This window comes from Epinephelus fuscoguttatus, linkage group LG12 (assembly GCF_011397635.1).
Source record: "Epinephelus fuscoguttatus linkage group LG12, E.fuscoguttatus.final_Chr_v1".
In the NCBI taxonomy this organism is placed as follows: domain Eukaryota; kingdom Metazoa; phylum Chordata; class Actinopteri; order Perciformes; family Serranidae; genus Epinephelus; species Epinephelus fuscoguttatus.
The window spans coordinates 1,729,591-1,756,298 of record NC_064763.1 but is presented as its reverse complement, the minus strand read 5'-3'; the positions used below and the strand labels follow the sequence as shown (position 1 = coordinate 1,756,298).

At 43.4% G+C, this 26,708-nt stretch overlaps 1 protein-coding gene across 10 annotated transcripts in view; it reads left to right on the top strand.

Moving 5' to 3' along the window:
• usp25 (ubiquitin specific peptidase 25) overlaps positions 1-26,708 on the top strand; it is a 256,799-nt gene that overhangs the window by 44,157 nt on the left and 185,934 nt on the right. For 9 of the 10 annotated variants that reach the window (XR_007450541.1, XR_007450543.1, XR_007450542.1 and 6 more), the window contains exon 2: positions 15,900-15,977. The exons of the other annotated variant lie outside the window; for it this stretch is intronic. Coding sequence is in view for 6 of the 9 variants with exons in the window: in XM_049591475.1 (XP_049447432.1) it covers positions 15,900-15,977 (78 nt within the window). In the remaining 3 variants the exon portion in view is untranslated. The remainder of the gene's footprint in view (positions 1-15,899; positions 15,978-26,708) is intronic. 10 annotated transcript variants of the gene reach the window in all.

Below are 26,708 nucleotides of genomic sequence, written 5' to 3'. Positions count from 1 at the left end.
GAAATGGATGCTGTATTCATGTTGGATGGAAGTCTGGAGTTTTGTTGTATTTCAGTTAACATTCTATGGAAAAGTGGAGCTAAGATGGACCAGAAGTGTTTGTAGAACTCAGCAGGGAAGCCATCAGGACCGGGTGCTTTATTGTTAGGCATTCTATTGAGGGCAGATTGGATTTCTTCTGTTGATAGGAGTGTGTCTAATGTGTTTTTTTGTTCAGGGGAGAGTTGGGGTAAATTGAGGCTGGTGAGAAATGGTCTGATGTCTTCTTCCTTAGGGTTATTATCTGAGGAGTACAAGTTGGCATAAAATTCTCTGAATATTTGATTTATTTCATTGGGTGAGTTTGTTGACTTCCCTGCTGAGTTCATGATTGTGGAGATTGTGGATTTTTCCTTATTTCTTTTGATTTGGTTTGCGAGATATTTACTGGATTTGTTATTGTGGTGGAAGTTTTCCTGTCGGAGTCTGCTGATCATGAAGTTAATTTTTTTATTCAGGATTTCATTTATTTCTAGTTTATACTGTCTTAATTTCTTCTTGTTTTCTTCTGTTGGGTTGGTTGCATTGATGGATTCTACCTGTTTGATTTTTTTCTTGTAGTTCAGATTCTTGTTTGTTTTCTTTTTCTTATAGGCTGAATATGAAATGATAATTCCTCTGATGACGGCTTTACCTGTTTCCCATAGAAGTGTGGGGGATGGCTTTGGAGAATCATTTATTTCCAGGAAGGATGCCCACTCTCTTTTGATGAGGTCGTTAAATTCAGAATCTTTCAGGAGGGATGTGTTAAAGCGCCATCTGGTGACTGGTTTGTGTGGTCTCGGTGGGTTCCATTTGAATGATACTGGGGCATGGTCACTGATGATGATGGGGTGGATTTGATGATCAGAGATATTTGGAATGATTGAATTGCTGGTAAGGAAGAAATCGATGCGTAAATATGAATGATGAACTGATGAAAAAAAAGAGAATTCTCTTACAGTTGGGTGTTGTAGGCGCCAACTATCACCAAGACCAAAATCACTCATGAACTGGATTATTGTTTGTGTGGATTGCCAGGTGCGTGTATTGCTAGATGTGTTGGATCTGTCTATTGATGGGTTTATTACTGTATTAAAGTCGCCGCCAATTATTATTGGGGAGTCAGAGAAGTTGGATATGGATGAAAAGAAGTTATGAAAGAAAGATGGGTCATCAGTGTTAGGGCCATAAAGATTACCAATTGTCAGTGGGCTATTGTTGATTGATATGTTAATGATGATAAAACGTCCCTCTGGATCTGTGATGGTGGTGTTATGGATAAATGATATTGATTTACTGATTAAAATGTAAACTCCTCTTTGTTTTTTATTGAAATGTGATGAAAATGAGTGAGTAAACTGAGATGAATGTAATTTGATGTTGTCTGATTCTGAGAGATGTGTTTCCTGTAGTAAACAAATATCTGCATGGAGTGAGGTGAGATGATTAAATACTTTACTTTTCTTAGCCTGAGTACCAATGCCACGGATATTCCAAGAAACAAATTTTATTGCTGACATGTTGGATGATTGTGATCAAAAGGAGAGGGATTCATTATGGTGAGTGAGTGAGTGAGTGAGTGAGTGTGTGTGTGTGTGTGTGTGTGTGTGTGTGTGTGTGTGTGTGTGTGTAAGTGTGGACATATACAGGTGTGTGTGTAAGTGTGTGTGTGTGAGTATGTATGGGTCAGTGAGGGAGTGACTTGCAGGGCTAGACATGTGATTACAAAACAAAAAGGGACATATACAGGTTTACACACAAAAAAAAACAGGAAACAGAACACAAACACTTAACAATAAACAACATAGAGAGCGCTGCGTATCAGGGCACATACGGAGCGAGACGTTGGTGCGTAGATGTTTATGATTGTCCTTATGAATTATTGTAGATAACGGCGGGACGGGGTCTGTGTCGCGGAGGGAGAGAGTGAGAGTGCATGTGTAAAAGAGAGGAAAAGGGAGAGAGTTTGTTTATATGAGGGGGGGGCTAATATAACCAGGTGGTGATGTCCTTGCTGCGGTATAACTGTCCGTTTATGTAAAGTTTATCCACTGAGATGACTGCTTTCTTTCCTTCTGAGATCATCTGTTTGCGGATGGGGAAGAGTTTTTTGCGCCTGTCCATGATTTCTTTCGGGTATTGATCGTTTAGTCCATAGTCCGTTCCTTTAAGCTGTTTTCCTTGATGTTTGACCAGTTCTTTCTGTTTAAAGTGTTCGAATTTGGCGACAATCGGGCGGGGTCTGTTGTTGTGGTGTTTTTCTGTCCTAAACGGTGAACGCGGTGAAATGTGATGCTGTTAACTGTGTCTGCGGGGAGTTTGAGCTGGAGTTTCATGAAGTCCTTTACTGATTTCTCTGGGTCGTCTGTGATGTGTTCAGGGATGCCGGAAAAAACCAAGTTGTCTCTCATACTGCATGCTTGAAGATCCAGAATTGTTTCCTTCATTGTTTTATTTTCGGCAGTGATGGTGGTGAGCTGGGTTGTAACAGAGGTGAGCTGGTCGGTGATGGTGTTGACGGTTTTATGGAGGGTTTTGTTTTCCTTGGTGAGTTTTTCGATCTGTTCGTGGCTGTACTCTAAGCTTTGGCGGAGTGACTGGAATTCTTTGTGAAGGATTTCGATGAGTGCGATTCTGGTGTCGAGTCCGGAGAGTTTTTGGTTTATGGAGATTAAAATGTCGCTTACCTCTGAATGATGAAGTGGGTTCGGGGATGAGGATGGAGATGTGTTTGTGCTGGGTAGAGAACCGGACCGGGGTCTTTTGAAGGCTGGAGAGAAGCTGGATTTTCCGGGGGTGCTTGAGGTGGCTGCATTCATTGTGCAGTATGTGATGAAGTATTGGTCGATGTAGTTCTCTAAGGTATCCAGGTCGGTGAATGAATGAGGTAGTCCGTTAGTAAAGATGTAGCCGAGGTTTATGGGGAGTGAAAGGAAAAAAATGGAGCCTTCAAAGAAGAAAAAAAAAGTTTAAAGTCCGGAGAGAAAAAATTGTTTGTTTCTAGCAGCTGATCGCCGCCATCTTGGATCGCGCACTGTCCGTCACGTGAGTGTTGCGTTCACGGAGACATCCTCCTGTCCTCTCACGGAGACATCCTCCTGTCCTCCTACGGTCCATTATTAATTATTTCTGATAGCCAATTGACCCCAACATATTTGGTGCCTCCGTGTGAAGCCCGAATTTAAATCCCTACATATTTGGTGCCCCTTGGTGAGGCCTAATATGTTGATCACTACACTTTTGAAATATAGCTGTTAGCTATACTGTACAAAATGTTTCCAAAAGTTTACAAAAAGTGTTAACTTAAATATGTAAACATACTGCTTCTTCAACAGTGGTGTTTAGCTATAGTATAGTTAAACATTACTACTTCTGTTCATTGGAAACACAACTTCTTCTTCTTCTTCTTCTTCTTCTTCTTCTTCTTCCTCTGTATTTCCGGCATCCCAGATGCCTATAGGCGTATTGCTATTGCGTATTGAGATAAGTGCATGCAATTCGGCAATACTGAGTCTAATGCATTAAGCTTTTACAGGGCTCCAGCTGCAAACTTTTTTTTTTTTTTTGTTTTTGAATGTGCAGATCAAAATTTCACGTAGTCACACTCATGCCAGTGTAGGGTGATCATTATCACTGGTTTTTACTACCAGCACTGGGTGCCCTTTGCATAACACACAGTACTCAGTTATGAAGCTCAGTGTTACTCTTCAGTTCTCCTCAGGTTTATCAGTAAAGTGTATGAACTGGGTACACTGCAGATTGAAATCTACAATGACAAAGAGATTGACGGCAGGCTGCAAAGTAATTAGACTTGCACCGATTACAATTTTTTGGGCCGATGCTGATTTCCGATTTGTAGAGTGTTTGGATAGCCGATTCCAATTTTGGCCGATTCCGATTTTATTTTTTCAAACCACTTTACAGCACACAAGATCATGCAATATTTTCTATCTTTCCTTTATTATAACATTTTAACCAAGATACAACCAACTTTTCAATAATCATCTCAAACAAACAAAAACAGTGACACAGGTTAAGAAACATTTTCCTTTTTGCTCAAATATAACTTCAGATATAGTATTAAAATAAGTAAGAAAGGCATACATAAATAAAACACAGACACACACCTGAATAGTTTTCAGACATTTTAGTTCTGAAAAGATCAGTCATTGTAAACAGACACAAAAACAAGTTGTTCGTCATTAAGACATTAAAGACAGGGTATCTGCGGATCCTTGAAAAGTCTTAAAAAGTCTTAAATTCATGTATCTAAAATTAAGGCCTAAAAATGTCTTAAATTCATTAGAAATGTCTTAAATTGGTCTTAAATTCATTACTCAAAGATCTTAAAATTGTTGCGGCAGGAATATTTAATCTGACTTTCTTTCTTCTCATGGCACTTTTCTGTGAGTGTCCATGTGCCATCCAATAATGGCGCGCGCTGGTGGTAGCACATACACAATGAATGGGTTTGTCGGTGGAGGTCTGCGCTTTGTGCGCTCTGTGTGAAAAGGGCTTAACGCGCGCGCTAGCCACCTGGCACTCAATATGCTCGCATTTGCGACTAGAAATAATTTTGTGCCAGCAAAATAAATCATTCAGCATGCTGTGCGAGTCCAGATTTCAACCAGCAGCAGAAACGAAAGGCGAATCCTCCTGGTTGTGGGCTGAACGGGGGTCACAGACAGGAATACGGCGGTCAAATAGCCTACGGCGGCTCCGCGGCGCAAAATAACGGCTTACTGGCAACAGAGAAGTCTGACTCCAGGTCCAGTAGCCTAATTTCCTCTTTCGTTGGCGTCATGACTGCCCAGTAGTACCTAGACCGCCGAGCCGTGGCGACACACAACGAGCCGTTCACATTTCTCTCTGTGGCAGGTAACGGTCCACAAACCTCATCGCACTTTAGGGACTGTTCTTTACTTATGAAGGGACTGTTCTTTACTTGTCAGGGGGGGAGGGTGGCTGGTTGATTTTTATTTTATTTATTTATTTTATTTCAATCCCCCCATGTTAATCACTTATTGATGCTGTTTTTGAAGTATGAATAAGTCAATAAGTAATTTATTCCATTGAAATATCATTGATGGATTATAGAAAAGTGATATATCTTTTTATAAATGACAAAAGGCACATCTGCCTCATTTTTGCTGTGGTATTGTGATACTATTCAGAACCGTGATACTTTCACTGGTATCGTACCGTGGGTCCCAATTTTGGTACCGTGACAACACTAGATGTCACAACCATTCCATTCGGAGTTGCGCAGTGAAGCGGCTCTGGTGCCACTTAAAAAAGTGTTCCCCCACTTTTGGGAGTGGGGGAACACTGCTCTCTCAGAGGCCAAAAGTGTTCCCCTACTTCTAATTTTACAAATTAAGCACTGGTTATAGTACAGCGGGATCCCCCAACCATCGCTTATATTTATAGTTTTTTTGGTCTTAAATTCCATTCAAGGTGGCATTAAAAAGGTCTTAAAAAGTCTTAAATTTAACTTACTGAAACCTGCAGATACCCTGAAGGAAGACAAACACTTTGCAAAAAGGATGCCTCTGCACTGCAAATATTTCAAAAACAATGAATAAAACAGCATTCAAGTAAATTTTCAAGAGGAATAACATTGAAATAACTGCATTGTTCTGCTGTTTTTTTTTTTTTAAATAAAGCACAAAACCACTGTTCAACTAAACAAAGACTTAAAGAGGCCTTGAATTTAGCTGACCTCAGTGATACAAAAATATCAGAACTGCCGACGTAACTTTCACACTAAACAACTAAAAAAGTGCAGTTTCTGTAAACTCTTGACTATTGCAGCAGCTTAGACAAGCAATTATACTTGCCTTTCTACATTTGGAAAAAATAGCTGCAGGAGCAGGCATAATTGACTAAAGGACAGTCAGGTAACTAATCTTTCTTAAAAAGTGCTTGGGTGTACAAGAACTGCCTTGTGCTCTCAACAGGTGTGTAGGACAAGTCTTCAGTATTTTTTTATGGTATTAAGTGGCATTGCATGTGTATTCTATTGTTGGTTGAGCTTTGTGGGAATAAATGAGGTGTTGGATTTGGGAGATACAGGTGTTGTGGTGATGGCCTATGTGCGTTAATTGGTCCATAAGGACCTCTGCCTTCAAATGGTGTGGGTTAATGTGGCAGCAGCGGTGGATTCAACACTTCTCGAAGTAAAGAAAACCCATCAGCGGTCATAAGCCTATCCAGTAATGGTGTCCCCGACTAAGAATTGTCATAGTCGAATCTGATTTGACAGATTCTTCCTTCAGCCGACTAATTGTTGAATCATGTTGTTTTCCCCCTCATTGATTAATGAGCTCATTTGCGTCAGTTTCCGTTCCAGAGAAAAGAGCTAAAACACCCAAATAAACAAATTTAATTCTTCAGTTGGCATAATAAGATAATAATAATAAAAGTAAAAGGGTTATCATTTTATGTTTATCTTTATTCCTTTCACTTCAAGGTATGATGCTCTGGGCGCATACGCGCTGCAGCCTCATCCATGTCTTTAACAGGAGTCGTTTCTGACTTGTCAGAACTTGTCATTTCATCCACAAATAAACATCCAAAACATCATCAAAAGGTTTAGAAACAGTTTTCCTTCTTTCTGGCTTCAAGTTACTTCAGTAATCAACTCAGGTTCATACAAGTTCATTCACACGGACCGTGCGTCACCGCTCTCAGTTGTTTGGCCACGTCGGGAAAAAAAAGTAAGAAGAAAACAATCAGCGGTGAAATTTGTTTCAAGACACTTAAGGTAAACGAATAATCCTTCAAAAAAGTTTGATTTGAGAGCACACACCTCTTCCAAAGTGTTTGGTTATGCGCTCCGCCACTGTAAATCATCACCACATGATTCCCGAGCACCACTGCTGCTCATCGCTCCCTCAGGGGATGGGTCAAATCCGGAGAACAAATTTCACACACTCAGGTGTGTGACAGTCAGTGGGACTTTAACTTTAAATCACCATAAGCCTCGATGCTGTTCTGAAGGTCCTGCAGCGCACTGACTCACCTCAGCTTATTTGGATCGAGCTGGGTGATTTATTCATGTGTAGTAATGATTATGCCCACTGATTAAACGCATGTGTCATTTTCAATTTTTTATTAACAGAAATTAGGCTGATGTTTGTATCAAAATAGGCTATATATCATGAATTACTAGAAAACAAATACATTCTATGTTAAATCAAGATGTTCAGCAGCAGTGAGCACCCCCATATAGTCAGAATGGTACGGTCTTGTTTCATAACCACATTTTGTGATGATTCGAAGGTGAGACTGGCAGTCGAATCAGACTTCTCCGAATCGAATCACCGAATCATCGACTATTCGGGGTCACCCCTACTATCCAGTGTATCAGAAACTTTAGTAAAGTTCTCAGAGGCTCTTTTCTCTGAGGCCTCAATGATGTCAATGAGTTGCCTTTTGACACAGTCCTCCTCAATAGCATTTTGTAACTAGACCTCTGCTGGCAGTTGTCTCTTCAGCTGCTCATGGCAGTGTCCCTTAAATTTACCCTTTAAAAAGTAGATCATAACAAAAGAAATTACAAAAGAAATTACAACAATATATATCGCAGAAGTAAACCCATTCTATGTTTACAAACGTTAGTGTTCTAACATTCTTATTCCACTTGCTGGTTGTAGAAAGTCTGGCTTTTTAAATGAGTGGAACTCATTAGTGGATGGATGGATGGATGGATCAGAGAGACAGATAGATATCCCTCCGCACAATCAACCATAATCTAGGAAATTACTTTAGGTATATAGAAAAGTATGGGCCTATTACAATTGCATAACCAACTCAGCACACAGACACACACGTTTACGTCCATGAACATAAATGTAACAATAAATATACATACATTAAGAAGATCTCTCCTCTCCTTCACTGGTGCCACACTGCCATCGACATCTTCTGCGTCTACCTCTAATTCAGACCCAACATCGGCATCAACGACTTCTAACATTGATGAGGCTTGGGACGAGGCCAGGAACAGTGTTGTAGTTTATTTATTTAATGTTTATTTAATGGGACGATACATACAACATTGCCACAAAAAAATGGGAAAATGTTATGCATATAAGACGTCTAGCTTCAGCTAATTTGCAGTCTTTGTCCCTGGTCAGGTCATTCATTTCCACACCGGTCGGCAAAGTGGTGGTGGCTGGCGAACCACCCCATACCTGCTCACAAAGTTTGAAATACATGAGGACTATTCTCCCGTGTCCGGATCTGCATCCTGTATCGACAGCACCTCTGCATTTCCCTCTCATTGTCTTTAGCTTGGTTGTAACTATGGAGCGGTTAACATCCTCCCTTTGATGAGGAAAATCTGCAGACGAATCTGGATAATGCTCTAAAATGAAGGCCAATATGTTGGTATATTTGGTCTGGCACGACTCCCAGTCAGTGTTCTATTTTTCTAGTTTTAGATAAGATAAGAATACTTTATTGTCAACTTTAAAACTGTTAGACAATATCACTGTGAAATTCTGTTTAGCAGCTCCTATTTGGCAGTAAAGTACAAAAATGGAAAGTAAAAATGAAAATAATGCATTTATATTCTAATGTCACATTTAGCAGGAGTTCTACTTCTCTCTCTGTCCAAACAAATGATCCTGGCGTCATCTCTGTGTTCACAAAGGAACAGGAAGTGACTAGTTGTTCCCGGTTGCCCTGTTCAGGATTCTGATTGGCTAACGTGGCTTGAGCTTCTCGTTACACTGCCATCTACAGGTTTGGCATGCTCTTGACGGCATATTTATGCGGGTCCATGTAAACGAAAACTTTCCTAAAAACGGCCAGGTGTGCACTATGCTATTTTTGAAAACGGAGAGGGGGAAATATCCTATGTGTAAACTAAGCAAGTATTGTCCGGGGATAAACGGCAAGGTTGGGTTGTGTTGTGTTGTGTTGTGTTGACAGTAGGGTTGTCAAAAGTATCGATAATCTGAAAAGTATCGATACTCAAAGGCTGTATCCGGATACAATACTAATTTACAAAAGTATCGATACTAACAGCGCACGCCACCTCAGCGCCTGTCAGGTGCGCGCGACGGGTCCAAGGGACACGCGCTGTTCAGGCAGCGCCTGGCAGGCACAGAGGCCTCACTGCAACCCGGCTTGTTGTCGTTGCTGTGCATGTATGCAAACATTTCTGTTGCTGTAATATGGCCAGCACAGCTACAGGAGGATCAGAGCAGCCAGTTTTGGTCAAAAATGATAAAGGAAAAAGCGCTCTTTGGAAATATTTAGTAAAGTGAACACAGCACGCTGCAGATGGCAGGTACGGCCCCTCTCCTCACTAGCAGCTGAGCAGCTGGTGTCGCCAGCATCAAACTAAAACATAACTTCTAACGTTAATGTGGGAGCTAAGCAGAAAACTTTATCAGTCATGCCCGTCTGTAACATTAATAGACAATGTTAGTTTAACAGGACAACATAATTATGTGTGTCTGAAAAGTTATGTTAACTGTAAAGTCACAGATTGAAGCTGAAAAAACGTTTGGTTTTTCCCGTAACCCCTGGTTCTGTGATCACAAAGTGAGGTAGAAACAGGAGCATCCTCAGCCTAAACTACCAACTCTGTTTGATCAGTAATGAAAATATGGTGCTAATTCACCAGAAGCACAGAAAATAAACAGGGCTGTAGATAAATACATTTGTATGGACAGATCTTGTTTCTGGTTGTTATTTCTTTTGGAGGGAATTTTTGTTGTCATTGATGTTACTGTTCTGATCTTTATTTAAAAAATGACATGTCTCTTAACTTTTTGCTGCTGTATCGAAAACGGTATCGAGTATTGAATTTTTTCCTGGGTATCGATATTGAGTTTGAAATTTAATATCGTGACAACCCTATATGGTTGTAGTTATGGTTCTGTTCATCTGTCTAAAATTTAAACAGATAAATCCCAAATCAGAAAACTTTATTTACATCACTATATAGACGGTTTATCAGGGGTGGGAATTGCTAGGGGACCCATATTTTGATGTCATCCCGATACTTAGGTCATGATATGATATTATTGCAATATGCTGATTATTGCGATAAAACTTATTACGCTTTATTACCTTTTTTCAACTGCAAATGAACTCCCCAAAGGAAAACTTTGTCAACATCAGTTTTACCTCATAAGATAAAGTTTTCAGTCTGTTCATCTCAAATGTGATGCAAAGCAGGCAGGCTAGGGCCGTAACGGTACATGTATTTGTGTCGAACCGTTCGGTACGCGACTTTCGGTTCAGCACGACCCTGTACTGAATTATTGGGCGCGGGATCTAGTTAACCAGTATCTGAATATATTCAGCCGAATATTGCAAAAAAACACACATTCGGTATTCGGTGGAATAAGTTAAAAGCAAGGCTGAATAATAGCGATGTGTTTTGATAACACAATCAAATGGCGTGCCGTGACGGGCGGAATAAAATGTCGGCAGTGTGGCGAACCGCCTGTCACGGCACTCGCATTTGCGACTAAAAATAGTTTTGAGCGAGCAAAATAGGCTTAAATCATTCAGCACGCTGTGCGAGCAGCCTACAGATTTCAACCAGCAGCAGAAACGAAAGGCGAATCCCATCGGTTGTGGGTTGAACGGGGGTCACAGACACAGACAGTAATGTGTTCCTGTCAAATACGGCGGCCATCGGCTTACTGGGCAACAGAGAAGTCGGTTCCAATAATATCCTCTTCTTGGTGTCATGACTGGCCAGAAGTACCTGAACAGCCGAGCCAGCCTAACACAGGTATGTGATGTGTCAGAGGAAAAACGAGCCTTTCACATTTCTCTCTTTCTGGCAGTAACAGCCCACAAACCTCACCGCACTTGAGGGACTGTTCATTACTTATGAAGGGACTGTCAGGGGAGGAGGGTGTCTGGTTGATTTTTATTTTATTTATTTATTTTATTTTGGTCCTCCCTATGTTAATCACTTATTAGGGACCGAGCCTAGAGGCAGAGGACTGCTCACAGAGCAGTCCTCGCCCCTATTGTTTTTGGTGCGTTTATTCTTTCTTTCTTTCTTTCTTTCTTTCTTTCTTTCTTTCTCCCGCCGCCTCTTTGAACTGGAATTTGACCCCCTAAACATGCTCAAAAACTCACCAAAATTGGCACGCACATCAGAACTGGTTTTAGAAATTTTAGAAAATCATGAAACTAACCCCTAAATTGCCAAAATGGGCTCTCTAGCGCCACCTAGGCACACAAAATGGCGGCTACGGCCTGTAGGAACGTTGTAGAAACATGAAACCAAAACTGCCATGTTCGTCTCATGAAGACCTAAAAATCACGAGCAGACACCCCTGACCTAAATGCAACAGGAAGTGAGCTATTTGCCCTTTCAAAGTAAGATTTTGCCTTAAAACTGCCTTTCCTAAAAAAATCTTCTTGTCATACACCATTTATCCTATTGGCTTCAAACTTGCACAGATGACAGATCAACTCCTTCTAATCAGATCTTATTTATAACTTTTTCATTACTCGATTAGTTTGGATTTTATGGCCTCCTAAAGGTGAGATGTCAGAAAAACGTCCTGACGATCTTCCAAAGCTGTCCCATAGGAAATGAATGGCAGCAGGGGGGAGAAAGAGACCAATCTTTGGGCTTATTCTAGCCTGTACAGCGTCTCCATACTTTGTGCTACAGACTCCATTCCAACTCTCAAATGTTGCCACAGGTCTCATCTATTCACTCATGTTTTCATCTTTTTCATATCTTTTACCGTTTTTAATCTGTGCCTCTCAAAGTACCATAAGCAAAAGTGGAGAAATTTTCAGTTTATAATGGGTGTGTATTGCACGGAATGCTGTGAGCTAGAGTGGAGAGGCTCTAAAAATTGTCTAAAACTTTTGTCTTTAACTTGCTGCTATGGCCACAATTTTCACTGTACAGACACAATTTCTACCACAAAACGTAGGAAAATTTGTCCTGCTCACAGATATGTTGACATGGAATCTCTCACACGTACATATTTTTGCTGAGTGGCTCCAAAGTGAAGGGAGCGCCGATTTTTTTCTCATTCACTCCCATGTAAACTCAGAGGAGAAATTTCTGGAAACAGCTAAGGTGCAACACATTTTAAACTCGCTGACCACATTTTTGACTCTAGAAATATAACGCACGACACGTGCGTTCACGAGAAGCGGCTGTCTCTCACAATCACTTTATTTTCTTGATTGGACCATTGGTTTGGGTATGGGAAGAACTTGTTTGAGGAGTTCAAACCCATATTAAACAGCCTTTGCTGAACTGCTCTCATGAGCTCTGTGTGTGGACCTTATATGCAGGCAAGTCATTAATCGCCATGACAACGGCTGCACACACAGACATGGCCACACAGCTCTGTCTGTGTGTCTCACAATCTTTAAAGGACAGATTACAGCAGCAGAAACTTCATTTGAAACAGTAAATACACATTATTAACCCCTAAAGTGCCAAAATGGGCTCTCTAGCGCCACCTAGGTGCACTAAAATAGCCACTGCAGCCTGCAGGAATGTTGTATCAAGGTCAAACCAAAACTGGTGTGTTTGACTTACAAATCATGTGCTGACACCCATGACCTAATTCCAACAGGAAGTGAGCTATTTGACCTTTCAAAGTAAGATTTCGCCTGAAACATGCTCTTAAAAAAACATCTCCTACACCGTTTATTTTATGGGCTTTTAAGACGCACACATGCCAGCTCAACTGCTACTCAACAGATCTTCTGTATAACTTTATCTCTCTCATCATCACATTATTTTCATGATTGGACCAACGGTTTGGGAATGGGAAGAACTTCTTTGAGGAGTTAAATCTCCACTAAAACAGGTCTCTCTGTGTTCTGTCTGTCTCTCTCTGCTCTTCTGCCAGGTGCACCTACTTCATCACCATGGCAACCGCTGTCTCACACAAACTCACAGAAACATGGTGTGTGTGTGTCTAAAACTTACATGCAGACATGACAGGGGCACAATCTCCATTTTAACCCTTTAGGTGCCAGAGTTTATTGAGGAAAATATTCCATTTTCATTTCAACATTTCAAAAGGTTGTGGCTTGAAAGTGGTGAGACATAAAGGCATACTGTAAACAAGAAAACTATTCATCATAACCCAAAGTTTGTCATGGGAGTAAATTAACTCATCCAATTTGCATATTGTGATGTCACTAGGCAGCGTCCATATTTGATTTCATACATCTCAGTAAAACAACATTTTGAACATATTTACACAGTAGATTTCTTTTGTTTTGTGCTGTTTTTGTTGTCTTTTCCTCAAAATAAAGGAAGAGGAATGTGATGGGAAGAAATTCGCTCATCTAATTTGCATATTGTGACATCACTTCTACATACCTACAGGTACAGAAAGCATTCAAACATCAAAACGTTCAGCTCTGTAAGGATTTTCTGATGTTTGTGGCAATGAGTTTGATATTTCTAAATAATTCACAGTGACGACATAAGCTGGGGGCCGAAACGGGTGTGAGTGCAAGGTCCCGCCAAACGCTGCTTGCAGCTTTAATTGATGCTGTTTTTGAAGTATGAATAAGTCAATAAGAAATTTATTCCATTGAAATATCATTGATGTATTATAGAAAAGTGATTTATCTTTTCATAAATGACAAAAGGCACATCTGCCTCATTTTCGTTGTGGTATGTGATACTACTCAGAACCACGATATTTTCATTGGTATCGCACAGTGGGTCCCAATTTTGGTACTGTGACAACACTAATTTAGAGGGGGTTCATCTGCAAAAACTGATTAAAAACTGAACAGTGATATTCGGTATTCGGTACTCGGTATTCGGCCAAGCGTTTCATAATATTCTGCTTCGGCCACAAATTTTCATTTTGGTGCATCCCTACTTTGGTTTCAGGATAAAATACGAAGATGGAAATAAACAAGTGGACAAGACACAAGCAGTGTGCTGACACTGCAGAACAGCGGTCGGGTATGTACTTGGAAACACGTCTAACATGCTAACGCATCTAAAGCGACACCATCCGAGTTTGAACGTTAACCGGCACGACTAGAAAAAGCAATCTGGTGCAAACTACGATATCGTTGTCGTTTAAAAAGAAAGAGCGTTTCCCTAACCATTGCTCTAAAGAAATAACCAACGCCATCGGAGTTGAGTAAAATTGTTTAAGCTGCACTTTAGATATAAGCATGTTTTGTTTACTGCACTTTAACAAAGTGGGAAAGCTAAGGAAGTTCCTAGTAAAACTGAATTTGAGCAGGCTTTAAAGCTGACCAGCTGCACTCTACTTTTTATTTTAATTGAGTAAAACTGTTTAAGCAGAAATTTATATTCATATTTTTCATTCAAAAAATGTGTTAAAAAAACAGCAGGATTTTATTTTTCACTTTTATATTTCTATTTTCATTCAAACAATGTGAAAAAGCAGGATTTTATATATATTTGTTTCATTCAAAAATTGTGTAAAAAGACTTAACTGCTGTGGTGGTATGTTTTAATAAGGTTACCAGTAAGTTAAAGATATTTAATAGTTGTCTGTTTTTTTCATTACTGTACCGAAAAAAAAACGAACTGTGACTTGTGTACCAAGGTACGTACCGAACCGTGATTTTGTGTACCGTTACACCCCTAAGACAGGCTAACCAACACTATCATAAAACCTGTCATAAATGCTGCAAACACCTGACAAACTTAACTGTTGGCATATCTAACGCCCTCTGCAAGGCCAGATTAAACACGAGCGTAACACTTAACATGCAGGTAACCCACTAACTGAATGGCAACACTCATGTTAGAAGTGTTGTCTGTTACAACAATCCTCCGTTCTTGTGGTGCATGTTGCAGTAGGTCTGCAATGTTTGCTCTGGTGTGACTTTAGTGTACTACTCTAGTTTGGAGAATGTGAGACAGTGGTCACCAGTAATACCACCCTTCCTGCTATACTCAAAGATTTCTCAACTTTATGCTTCACCTCTCTGTAGAGCTTTGGTATGACTGTATCGGTGAAAAAACTTCAGGACAGAGTCACATACCTGAAAAGCCTTTTTCATGACGCAGATCTTTGCAAATGAAGTAGGTGATGGACTGTGTTTTTATCTTAGCTCTCTCAGAGTGGATCCAGTGTTAGTCAATCTTTCGGCGAAGCGGGTCTAACGTTAGGTTGGTCATCAGCAGCTAATGCTATCTCTAGATAGTGGAGTGTGAAGCGAGCCCTCATGTTCGTAGTATTCCCAGAGTATTTTATTCTTGCAAGACGCTGCTTGCAAACCACATTTGTCATATCCAAGTCTTCCTTTCCTTTCCTTTCCTTTCCTTTTGTTTCCGTTTGTGTTAAAAGATCCAAAATAAGTCCAGACATTTGATTTAAATGCCAATAGCGCATTTATGACTTCTTTCTCTGGTGCCTTCACCTTTCTTTTGATGAACTTCCTGCCAATTGCCATTGACTGAGACCTCTACTGACCTCACCATAAAAAAAAAAGCAAAACATCACCACCATTTAGTGGACTGAAAAAGCAATTGATGATATTATTCTATTACCAAAAGTTGTACTGAAATGTGTGGTTTTACAAAAATTAATAATGTATATGATAAGGTAAGATAGATACTTGGCATACGTGTATTGATACAATATCGCCACGCAAAATATCACAATACTATATACTGTATCGATTTTTTTCCCCCACCCCTACTGGCTATCACTGTAGGTGTGTAATGGTCTTATGAGTAAGTTCTATATTGATTTAGTTAAAATGTTGGCTTCACTCTTACAGTTGTGCTTCCTTGGCATTGTATTTTTTTTTTTAGAACCTTAATCTGTTCTAAACTACTTGCAACTTATCTCCATCATACTCTGCTCTGAACTACTGTGTATCCTCCTCTCTTCTTTTGCTTTCAACAGCACCAGCAGACGCTACTAAACCAGTTGAGGGAGGTCACAGGCACCACAGATGTTCAGTTGCTTCAGCAGGCCCTGCAGGTACATCATCAAACTCATGCAGGTTTATGAAACGCTGGAAAACATGCAAAAAATAGGTGATAGACTCCTTTCCCATTGCAAGTGCACTAGAGCCGTGTACCTCTCTGCAGCGGACAATAATGGCTTTCTGTTAATTATTTATTTATTGGTGTGTTAAGTTCGTTGTCACAAACAGGCTGGGAATTTGTGGTGGCGCATCATTGCATCCCGCCAGAAAAGGAATAATAATAAGAATAACAATGACTTTATTCATCCCCAAGGGGAAATTCAATTATCTGTCAGCTCATCTATTATATGTCACAGAATTATGAAGCCTGATGGCTGTTGGTATATAGGATCTTCTGTATCTCTCTGTCCTGCATCAAAGAGAGAGGACCTGTTCACCAGAGTTTTTTTGGTCCATCAAGGTGTTCTGTTCTGGATGATGTGGGTTGTTCATGATGGCCTTGAACATCTTCATTGTGCATCTCTCCACCACCTCCTTAGTGTGTCCAACCTGACTCCAATCACAGAACCAGCTCTTTTGACTAGTTTGTCCAGCTGCCTTGCATCTTTGTGTCTGACGCTTCCTCCCTTTCCATTAGTTTTTGGGATAAGAATTTGGTATTTTTAAGACCAATACAATACCATTTTTATAAGGGGAAAAGGATTACCAATATGGCAGCCGATTGAGTGAACTTATGAGTTGGTATTGTACCATCCTGTCTGGATGGATGCGTTGAATGAACAGAAGGACTGACCTGCTTGCAACCGAGTGTTTATTAAGCACAAAACTTGGTTAATGTCGACCGTAACCACGCTGTACCAAAACAAAGCACATTAGCCTCGCTTACTTGCTGCTGCTCTCCCTTCCCGCTGCCCCGGAACAGCAACAATGCTGCCCTCATGTCACTCCCTGCATTTTCTGAGCCATAACCCCTTGATGTGGTTGGCAGGGGTTCGGGTTCTGGAGGGGGAGGGAATCCTCCTTGTATGGGGCCAACCTGTCTCTGTGGAGTGCCACCTTCCTTCCTCTGGGTGGCAGCTGGACCCTGTACACCATCTCGCTCATCTTCTCCAGTACTCTGCAGGGTCCCACCCAATGACTGTCGAGTTTAGGGCATTGGCCCTTCTTTCTCCGTGGGCTGTACACCCAGACCAGTTCTCCAGCCAGGAAGTGCCTCCCCCTGGCTCTCACATCATAGTTCCTCTTGTCTCATGCCCGCCTTTTCTAGCTAGTCCTGTGCAAAGTTGTGGGCTGACTCCAGCCGGTCTTGAAGTCTCCTCGCATACTCACCCAGGAGGAACAGTGGGGATGTCAGGGGGCTTCCCAAATGCCACCTCAGCTGGCATCCGGAGCTCCCGCCCCAACATCAGCAGGGCTGGTGTGCAGGAGGTGGGGTCCTGCACGGCAGATCTGTAGGCCAGGAGAACAAGAGGAAGGTGTGTGTCCCAGTCATGCTGGTGCTCTGCAGTGAGGATGGCTAGCTGTTGTGCTAGGGTTTGTGGGTATAGTGCCATAGAAAGTATTTCTGAAAGTATTTAAAGTATTTCTGATAGTTCAAGTCTTCTGCATAGTGGTGAAGACACGTGACTCGAAGTTACGTCCCTGATCACTGTGGATGGTTTCTGCCACACCAAACCTACTGAACATGCCTTCCAGTGAAGCCTCCACCACTCTCTCTGCCTCCTGGTCTAATACATATGCCTCTGGCCATTTTAGCGGTTGCCCCTGTCTGTGCATGGAAACGGGCCCATGACATCCACTGCAACTCTTTCCATCGGGGCCCCCACCGCCAGCTGCTGGAGCTGTGCGTGGGACCGATCTGGGGGTCACAGCGGCGACAAAAGTCCTCTACATCTCTCCTGAACTGCCCCCAGTAGAAACCCTGGCGCAGGCGGCTGAGGGTCTTGGAGACTCCAAAGTGTCCGGCCCCCATGGAGCCATGAGAGGCCTTCAACACCTCCCCTCTCAGTCTGCTTGGGACCACCACCTGCCACTTTTGCTCTCCTGTGGCTGGCTCCTTCCAAGCTCCATGCAGAACCCCATCTTTAACATGCAGAGCCTTGAACTTTGCCCACAGTCCTTTAGCTCCTTGTCACTTCGTCCCAAGGTGGTCTCCGCCCCGACTCCACCCACTGCAGCACTGGTTGCAGATCCACGTCTTGCTCCTGATGTGTCCTCCACTCTGCTGCGCCAACCACTTGCAGTTCGCGGCAGACTGGCTCACCATCCTCGTGCCTGTGGCATGTCTCCTCCTCCTCACATAGCTTTCTTTCCCGTGCTTCTCTCCGCTCACAGTAGCAACACCCCTCTGTGGCACAGGGGCGTTGGGACAGTGCGTCTGCGTTGGCCTGGCGAGCCCCAGCCCTGTGCACCACTGTAAAGTCATATGGATGGAGCATTTCCAGCCAGCGTGCAACCTGCCCCTCTGGTTCCTTAAATGACATGAGCCACTGGAGAGCTGCATGATCGGTCCAAACAGTGAAGGGTTGGCCACAGAAGTAGTACTTGGAAGTGTCTTATTGCGATCACCATTGCAAGAAGCTCCTGGAGTGTGACGCAGTAGTGGCGCTCAGCCTTGTTGAGAGTCTTGCTGAAGTACGCCACCACTCTCTCTCCTTCCGGCCCTGCTTGGGCCAGTACTGCTCCCATACCAACGTTGCTGGGGTCTTTGTCCAAAACGAATGGCAGGGAAGGGTCGGGTGTGAGAAGGAGGGCCTCTGTCAGCGCTCTCTGTAGGGAGCTGAAGGCTTGTTGACACTCCGGCGTCCAGGTGAAGTTGCTGTCCTTCTGGAGGAGGCGGTACAGGGGGGCAGCTGTGGAGGAGAAGCCTCGCACGAGTCTCTGGTAGTATGAGGCTAGGCTGAGGAAACTTTCTGTGGGGTCAGATCAGTCTCATGATGAATGAACTCACGCAGGATTTTTCACGAATGCACATGCTCTGGTTCGCAGTTCATGTGAATCGTTGAATGAAAATGTGCATTTACACACTGCTTGTCATTTGTGAACTTCTCTACATTTGTGAGAGAAATCTGTGTTGTGAATTTTGAGACTCCCCTGACATTGCAGATCAACGAACATCACCATTGGCTGAGAAATCTGTCAATCAAATTTGTGATTCTGATTGACAGATTCATCAGTTAATCAGGTGTGTTCGCTTGTCATATGGCTATACGGTATTCAGCGATTCGCATGATCTGTGAATTTATATTACAAGTTTGCATAAAAATAATATTTGTGAAGCAGAGCGTGTGCATTTCTGAATTTATATTACAAGTTTGCATAAAAATTATATTTGTGAACCAGAGCGTGTGCATTTGCAAAACAGATCGTGTGCATTAGTGAGTCCGAAATACAACTGTGAACCAGAGCGTGTGCATTTTTGAAAAACCCTGCGTGAGTTCATTCATTATGAGACTGATCTGACCCCATAATTTCAGCTGCCGCTGGTCAGTGGGTGTGGCCCAGTGTCTTATCGCCTGCACTTTTTCCTCCAGCGTGCTGGTGCCTTTGCCCCCCAATCTGTGCACCAAAAACTCCACCTCCTTTCTCAGGAAATGACATTTATCAGGGTGGAGTTTCAGGCCTGCCTCTGCCACTCTCTGCAGAACCCACCGCAGCGCCCCTAGTGCTGCCTGGAAGCAGCTCCCGTGGGCCAGGATATCGTCCAAATACATGAGGCATTCCTGGCGGGGAATGCCAGCCAGCACCGTGTCCATTTGTCTCTCAAAGGTGGCAGGGGCGTTGTACAGGCCAAAACTAAGGACACGAAACCGCCACAACCCCCTGCTTGTGCAGAAGGCTGTCTTTGGTCTGGCTGTGGGACTGAGGGGTACCTGCCAATAGCCGCGACACAGGTCTAGTGAGAAGAACCAGGATGAGCTGGACACCAGGTCCAGTGACTCGTCAATGCGGGGTAATGGATATGAGTTTTTCTTTGTCACACTGTTCAGTGGCCTGTAGTCCACACAAAACCTCATCTTGAGGCTTCGTTTCTTGGAGAGCATCACCACCCCTGAGGCCCATGGGCTGTCAGAGGGCTCGATGATGCCTGTTGCTGCATCTCCTCAGTTGCACTGTCAGCCGCTTCCTGGTTCGCTAGCGGAAGCCGGCGGGGACACGTCTTGATAGGCTGTGTGTCCCCAGTGTCTATCTCATGCTGCACCAGGTGTGTCAAACCCACTTCATTGTCCATCAAAGCAAAGATGTCCTTACACTCAGACAACATCTGTTATAGCTCCTCCTGCTGACACAGCTCCAGCCCCTCATAATTGCTTTTCCAATTGCCGACTGTCCACCTCTTCCATATTGGCTGGCTGGACCAGGGGGAGGGGGCCGGAGCACGTGGAGGCGGATGCTGGCAGGGAGGGGGGCTGTTTGTCACTGGGGGTTTGGGGTGTGAATGGTGGGCTAACAAGTGCTGATGGGGCTGGGAAGGAGCTTGGCTGAATGGCGGGACTTGGGGGAGGGGGGTCACAGTGGTGCACAGAGGCCAGGCCGACCGGTGCCGACAGGATGGATGACGAGCTCGGTTGAGGCCCAGGACTGAGGGGTGGGGGTTCGCTCTGGGCTTGGGGCTCCAAAATGCGGTAGTGGGTCTCTGTGGCCTTTACTGCTGGTGTGTATGAGTCTGGGGCTGGTGAGGGGGTTATCATCCTCACAGTGGGGCCCCCAGGGAAGTGTGTTCTTCCCTAGGTCCAGCAGACAGTGTGCAAATCTCAGGAAGTCCAGCCCCAATATACAGGGGTCTTGCACCTCTGCCACCCACACAGGGAAGTTCACAGACAGACCTCCCACCGTTATGGTCACCCGTCCTTTACCCAGCATGGGGGCAAGCTCACCAGTCACTGTCCGTAGCCGCACTGTGGTCTGCTCCAGTTGCATCCCCGCTGGCACAAGCTCAGGCCTCACCTGCGTTGCTGTTGAGCTTGTATCTACAAGGGCGGTGCATGGGGTCTTAGCCAGGGTGATGGGGCCGTGACAGAAATTTCCAGGATGAGTCCAGCACACTACCATCGCGGACTGCTGTGTCATCGGTGTCGGGGGGGATAGAGCCCAGTTCTTCCCCAGTGCTGCTGGGCTTCTCCTGTTGGTGATGAGGCAGCCGGGGACACAACGCTGGGGGTCCGTATTTCCCCATCTATATGGACCCTGAGCCGTTTACCTGATTCCTGGCATTCTTTCCAACGGACCTTGGAATTGGCATTGGCGAGGATGTGTGGCGCTGTGTGATGATTGCAGAGTCACCGCACGAATCAGTTCAGTTATTTCAGCTGCCCAAGCAGGCTTGTTGTGGGCAGGGCTGCTGTCCACTGAGGTTCTTACAACTGGGCTATTATCTCTAGGTCCACTCTCCACGGCCCAGCTCCCACAATCTCTCTCTCGAGGGCCGGCTCTAATGCCTCTTGCAGGGTACGGGGGTGTGCAGGTTGAGTCTAAATGCGCAGCTCTCTTGGGGTTATAGCCTGAAGAAACTCATCCTTGGCCAGTTCGCTCTGCACTGCAGGGGTCATGTGGGCATATGCTCTCCTGGCGAGAGTCTCAGTATCATTGGCCAAAGCGCGGAGGGGCTCACCAGGTTGTCTGTGTTTGCCACACAGTTCTGAGCGCAGAAAGTCGGGCTGTTCACAATGTCCAAAACGTCCCTGCAGAGCCCCAACCAAAGCCCCATAGTCGCTCCTCTCCTTCAGGCTAAACAGCAACAAACACGCCAGAGCCTCGTTAGTAAGACACAATGCCAGCTGCAGAACCATGTGTTCCTCTGACCAGCCCGCAGCCCGTGACAACAGTTCAAACTGCGCTTGAAAGGCCTCCCAATCTGCCTTACCGGAGTACTTTGGAGTTTTGACTGGAATACTGTGCTGTGGGCGTCGCCATCTTTATTTACAGCCGGAGTGAAATCCTTGTCTCCACAACGAACTGTTGCCTCCACGCTGTAGAGGGCACCTGAGCCATTCGTCCCGCTCCGCTGTGTGTCGGCAGGGCTCAGTCCCACGTCGGCAGCTAGCCTCCTGGCTGTGTCTCTCAGACGGGCCTTTTGTTCAGTCACCCGCACAAACTCCATTGGCAAACTCGCAGTCCAGGGAGAATGAACACTGTCCGCCTTCTCCTCCTTAACTTTCGGGCGCGCCCTCTACCTCAGCATCTTGTCCGTCACAGTCACAGCTCCACTCGACAGGCTAGTTAGCTGGTGGCTAGTGGCTAATACAGGACGGCACTCAGTCGTTTTTACTTCTGACACCAATGTAGCGTCCTGTCAGGACGGATGCGTTGAATGAACAGAAGGACTGACCTGCTTGCAACTGAGTGTTTCCTAAGCACAAAACTTGGTTACTGTCGGCCGTAACTACGCCGTACCAAAACAAAGCACATTAGCTTCGCTCACTAGCTGCTGCTCTCCCTTCCCCCTGCCCTTGAACAACAACAATGCACTACTAACTGCAGACCCACAAACACACTCATTTAGCTCTTGTGGCTACTTATCCACTCACTTAGTCAGCAACATGAACGGTAATTGTCAACTTGTAAACTGTCTGACTTAGAAAACAACACATAAGATAACACATTAACAGATCGGTACAGTATGAAAATAGACCTTTTCTATATGGATTGTGCATCAATATGACCATGCAGATGTACTCAGTAGGCTGCTTTCTTACACAAATAACTTAATTAAAGAATATTTAACATTATTAAACACTAACCAATTCTAAAAATTAGCAACTGTCTGGATTTGCAAGATTCCCTGCTTGTCTTTGCTTTGCAGGTATTGTACATACATGCTGAGTCATTTGCATCTACCTAGGTTCCACTCAAACCTGTGGCCCTTTGCTGCATGTCATCCCCTCTCTCTGTCCCACATTTCCTGTCTGTCTACAACTCTCCTATCATTAAGGCCCAGACACACCAAACACTTCAAGACTTCAAAGAGCTAGCCGCAACAAAACATGACTGTGTCTCTGCCAAAAAGTTGCACATGAATGTACTACAAAGACTACAGCCAATGGCTAACCAGCACATACCTTCTGCGCCTGTGTGAGAGGAAATTAGTCTCCACAACAGCAGATGGGGGTTGTCTAATCGTCTTTCAAAAATGGAAACTGGAAGGAAATGCTAGTAAACCAGTTAGCACATTAACACACCGTACCATCAACAGATAGACACCATCGGCCCAACATTAACCAACGGCAAATCCTCAGCTTGGTTTGTCAGGGCCTTAGAAGGCAAAAGTGCCAAAAAAGTAATATAAAAACAAATAAAAGTTTGGGATAATTCATGAAAAAAATCATACATCAACTTGCCTCTTGGGTGTATAATAAATTTTTGGTGAAATAGGTTAAAAAATTGAAGGACTTGGCCACCTGAAGATTTGAATCCTGGACTTCTGAATCCCTAGAGAAACTGACTTACTGACCATGCCACCAGGAAAACATGACTCTTTATACACCTTACAACTTGAGGCATAAAAACACATAAAACTGTCAAAGTGTCTGCAATGTAATTCTGAAAAAGAATCACACATGTTTCTGCTGGTTTCAGGTGTATTGTCAGAAATTTTGGTACATTTGTTTAAAAATTTGATGAAGTGTGTGTTCGGTACAAATTACAACAAGATATTGAATATCTCAGCAGACCCACTGTTTGACCGACCTGAACACCATTTGAAACAAGTGATATCTAGTATCCAAAGAATGTCTGTGTCAATTTTGGTAGGATTGGAATGAAGACTTATGGAGATATGGATGTTTGATTTTTGCATATTTTAAAAACTATAGAGTGACAGACTTCTGAATTAACCGTAGGCTGCAGTGAGACAAACTTTTGTCAAAATTCAGTAGATGTGCTGAAGAAAAAAAAAGCTCTGTAAGACATACTGGTGATTTAGGCCAAGTTCACATTAGAAGCAAACATGGCTCAAATCCAGTTTTTATTTTTGGCTCCTATATAACACAGATATGATTTTTTCAATGTAGTGTGGCTATACATATTCGATTTTTTCCAATCAGATTGGAGTTCAATTATCGTTCAAAGTTACCACTGCGCTCTGACCCTCCTGGTGCGTAGTCCAAATAAGTATCCAGAAAGAACAAAAATAGTTTGAGGATCGCACACAGATATGTCCGTCAGCAGATAAAAAGTTTTTAATGAAGCCTTTCAAGCACTTTTAAGGATAAAGCGCTTTCGGCTGTCCGGCCTTCATCAGTGTGAGTTGATCTGCAGATCAACTGTGTTCAATCACCAATCACCTGCTCCAAATTGTGATCAACTGTTATATATTTAAACAACTTTTACCTGTCCTGATGTATGAACAGTAGTCATACCTGATATTTTCAGTAACAGTTGGAGTTGCTGAAAGACATGTTTTTTAACTTAGCACATATAAATGTGATATTGGATTGTCTGTTTATTGTCTTTTGTTTTCACTATGTTGTGTGAAGCACGTACCATCTTACATGCTCTAGGGTCTGTATCGGTGATTGTTGATTGAACACAGCTGATCTGCAGACTCACCTGATCTGCAGGTGATTGTTGATTGAACACAGCTGATCTGAAGACTCCACTGCAGCTGTTAAATCAGTGCATGCACTGCTAGTCTTGTAACTCACACTGATGAAGGCCAGACGGCCGAAAGTGCTTTGTCCTAAAAATGCTTGAAAGGCTTCATTAAAAACTTTTTATCTGCTGACGGACACATCTGTGTGCGATCCTCAAACTATTTTTGTTCTTCCAGTCAGATTGGGCCACTTTCATATGTGGTCCTAAATGTGACAAATATCCCATCACTGGTCATGCGACCACTTGGAAAAGGGTCATATCGTATCAGCCTACAGTACAGGCCAAAAGTTTGGACACACCTTCTCATTCAATGCGTTTTCTTTATTTTCATGACTATTTACATTGTAGATTCTCACTGAAGGCATCAAAACTATGAATGAACACGTGGAGTTACGTACTTAACAAAAAAAGGTGAAATAACTGAAAACATGTTTTATATTCTAGTTTCTTCAAAATAGCCACCCTTTGCTCTGATTACTGCTTTGCACACTCTTGGCATTCTCTCGATGAGCTTCAAGAGGTAGTCACCTGAAATGGTTTTCCAACAGTCTTGAAGGAGTTCCCAGAGGTGTTTAGCACTTGTTGGCCCCTTTGCCTTCACTCTGCGGTCCAGCTCACCCCAAACCATCTCGATTGGGTTCAGGTCCGGTTGCTGTGGAGGCCAGGTCATCTGCCGCAGCACTCCATCACTCTCCTTCTTGGTCAAATAGCCCTTACACAGCCTGGAGGTGTGTTTGGGGTCATTGTCCTGTTGAAAAATAAATGATCGTCCAACTAAACGCAAACCGGATGGGATGGCATGTCGCTGCAGGATGCTGTGGTAGCCATGCTGGTTCAGTGTGCCTTCAATTTTGAATAAATCCCCAACAGTGTCACCAGCAAAACACCCCCACACCATCACACCTCCTCCATGCTTCACAGTGGGAACCAGGCATGTGGAATCCATCCGTTCACCTTTTCTGTGTCTCACAAAGACACGGTTGGAACCAAAGATCTCAAATTTGGACTCATCAGACCAAAGCACAGATTTCCACTGGTCTAATGTCCATTCCTTGTGTTTCTTGGCCCAAACAAATCTCTTCTGCTTGTTGCCTCTCCTTAGCAGTGGTTTCCTAGCAGCTATTTGACCATGAAGGCCTGATTTGCGCAGTCTCCTCTTAACAGTTGTTCCAGATGGGTCTGCTGCTAGAACTCTGTGTGGCATTCATCTGGTCTCTGATCTGAGCTGCTGTTAACTTGCGATTTCTGAGGCTGGTGACTCGGATGAACTTATCCTCAGAAGCAGAGGTGACTCTTGGTCTTCCTTTTCTGGGTCGGTCCTCATGTGTGCCAGTTTCGTTGTAGCGCTTGATGGTTTTTGCGACTCCACTTGGGGACACATTTAAAGTTTTTGCAATTTTCCGGACTGACTGACCTTCATTTCTTAAAGTAATGATGGCCACTCGTTTTTCTTTAGTTAGCTGATTGGTTCTTGCAATAATATGAATTTTAACAGTTGTCCAATAGGGCTGTCGGCTGTGTATTAACCTGACTTCTGCACAACACAACTGATGGTCCCAACCCCATTGATAAAGCAAGAAATTCCACTAATTAACCCTGATAAGGCACACCTGTGAAGTGGAAACCATTTCAGGTGACTTCCTCTTGAAGCTCATCGAGAGAATGCCAAGAGTGTGCAAAGCAGTAATCAGAGCAAAGGGTGGCTATTTTGAAGAAACTAGAATATATAACATGTTTTCAGTTATTTCACCTTTTTTTTTGTTAAGTACATAACTCCACGTGTTCATTCATAGTTTTGATGCCTTCAGTGAGAATCTACAATGTAAATAGTCATGAAAATAAAGAAAACGCATTGAATGAGAAGGTGTGTCCAAACTTTTGGCCTGTACTGTATGTGTTTCTTTCTCATACATCTGTGTTTTTTCACTTCAGATTTCACTGCACAGGTGTAGATCACTCGGCCCATTGAAACAACAGAATGCTGCCGTAGCTGTAGCGCAACTGCTGTAGGTTGCCCTAGTCACAAGCTAATAAAGCCAGACTGCCAGACTCTTGCTCTTCTGTAAAACCCTCCACATCGTGGCCCCATCACTTCTGAGTTCTCCCCTGGCTGGATCCACACCTCTCTCTCCACAGAACAATCAGTAATAGCTACTAATAGAGTTAGTTGACCGAAAGTATGTTTGTACGAC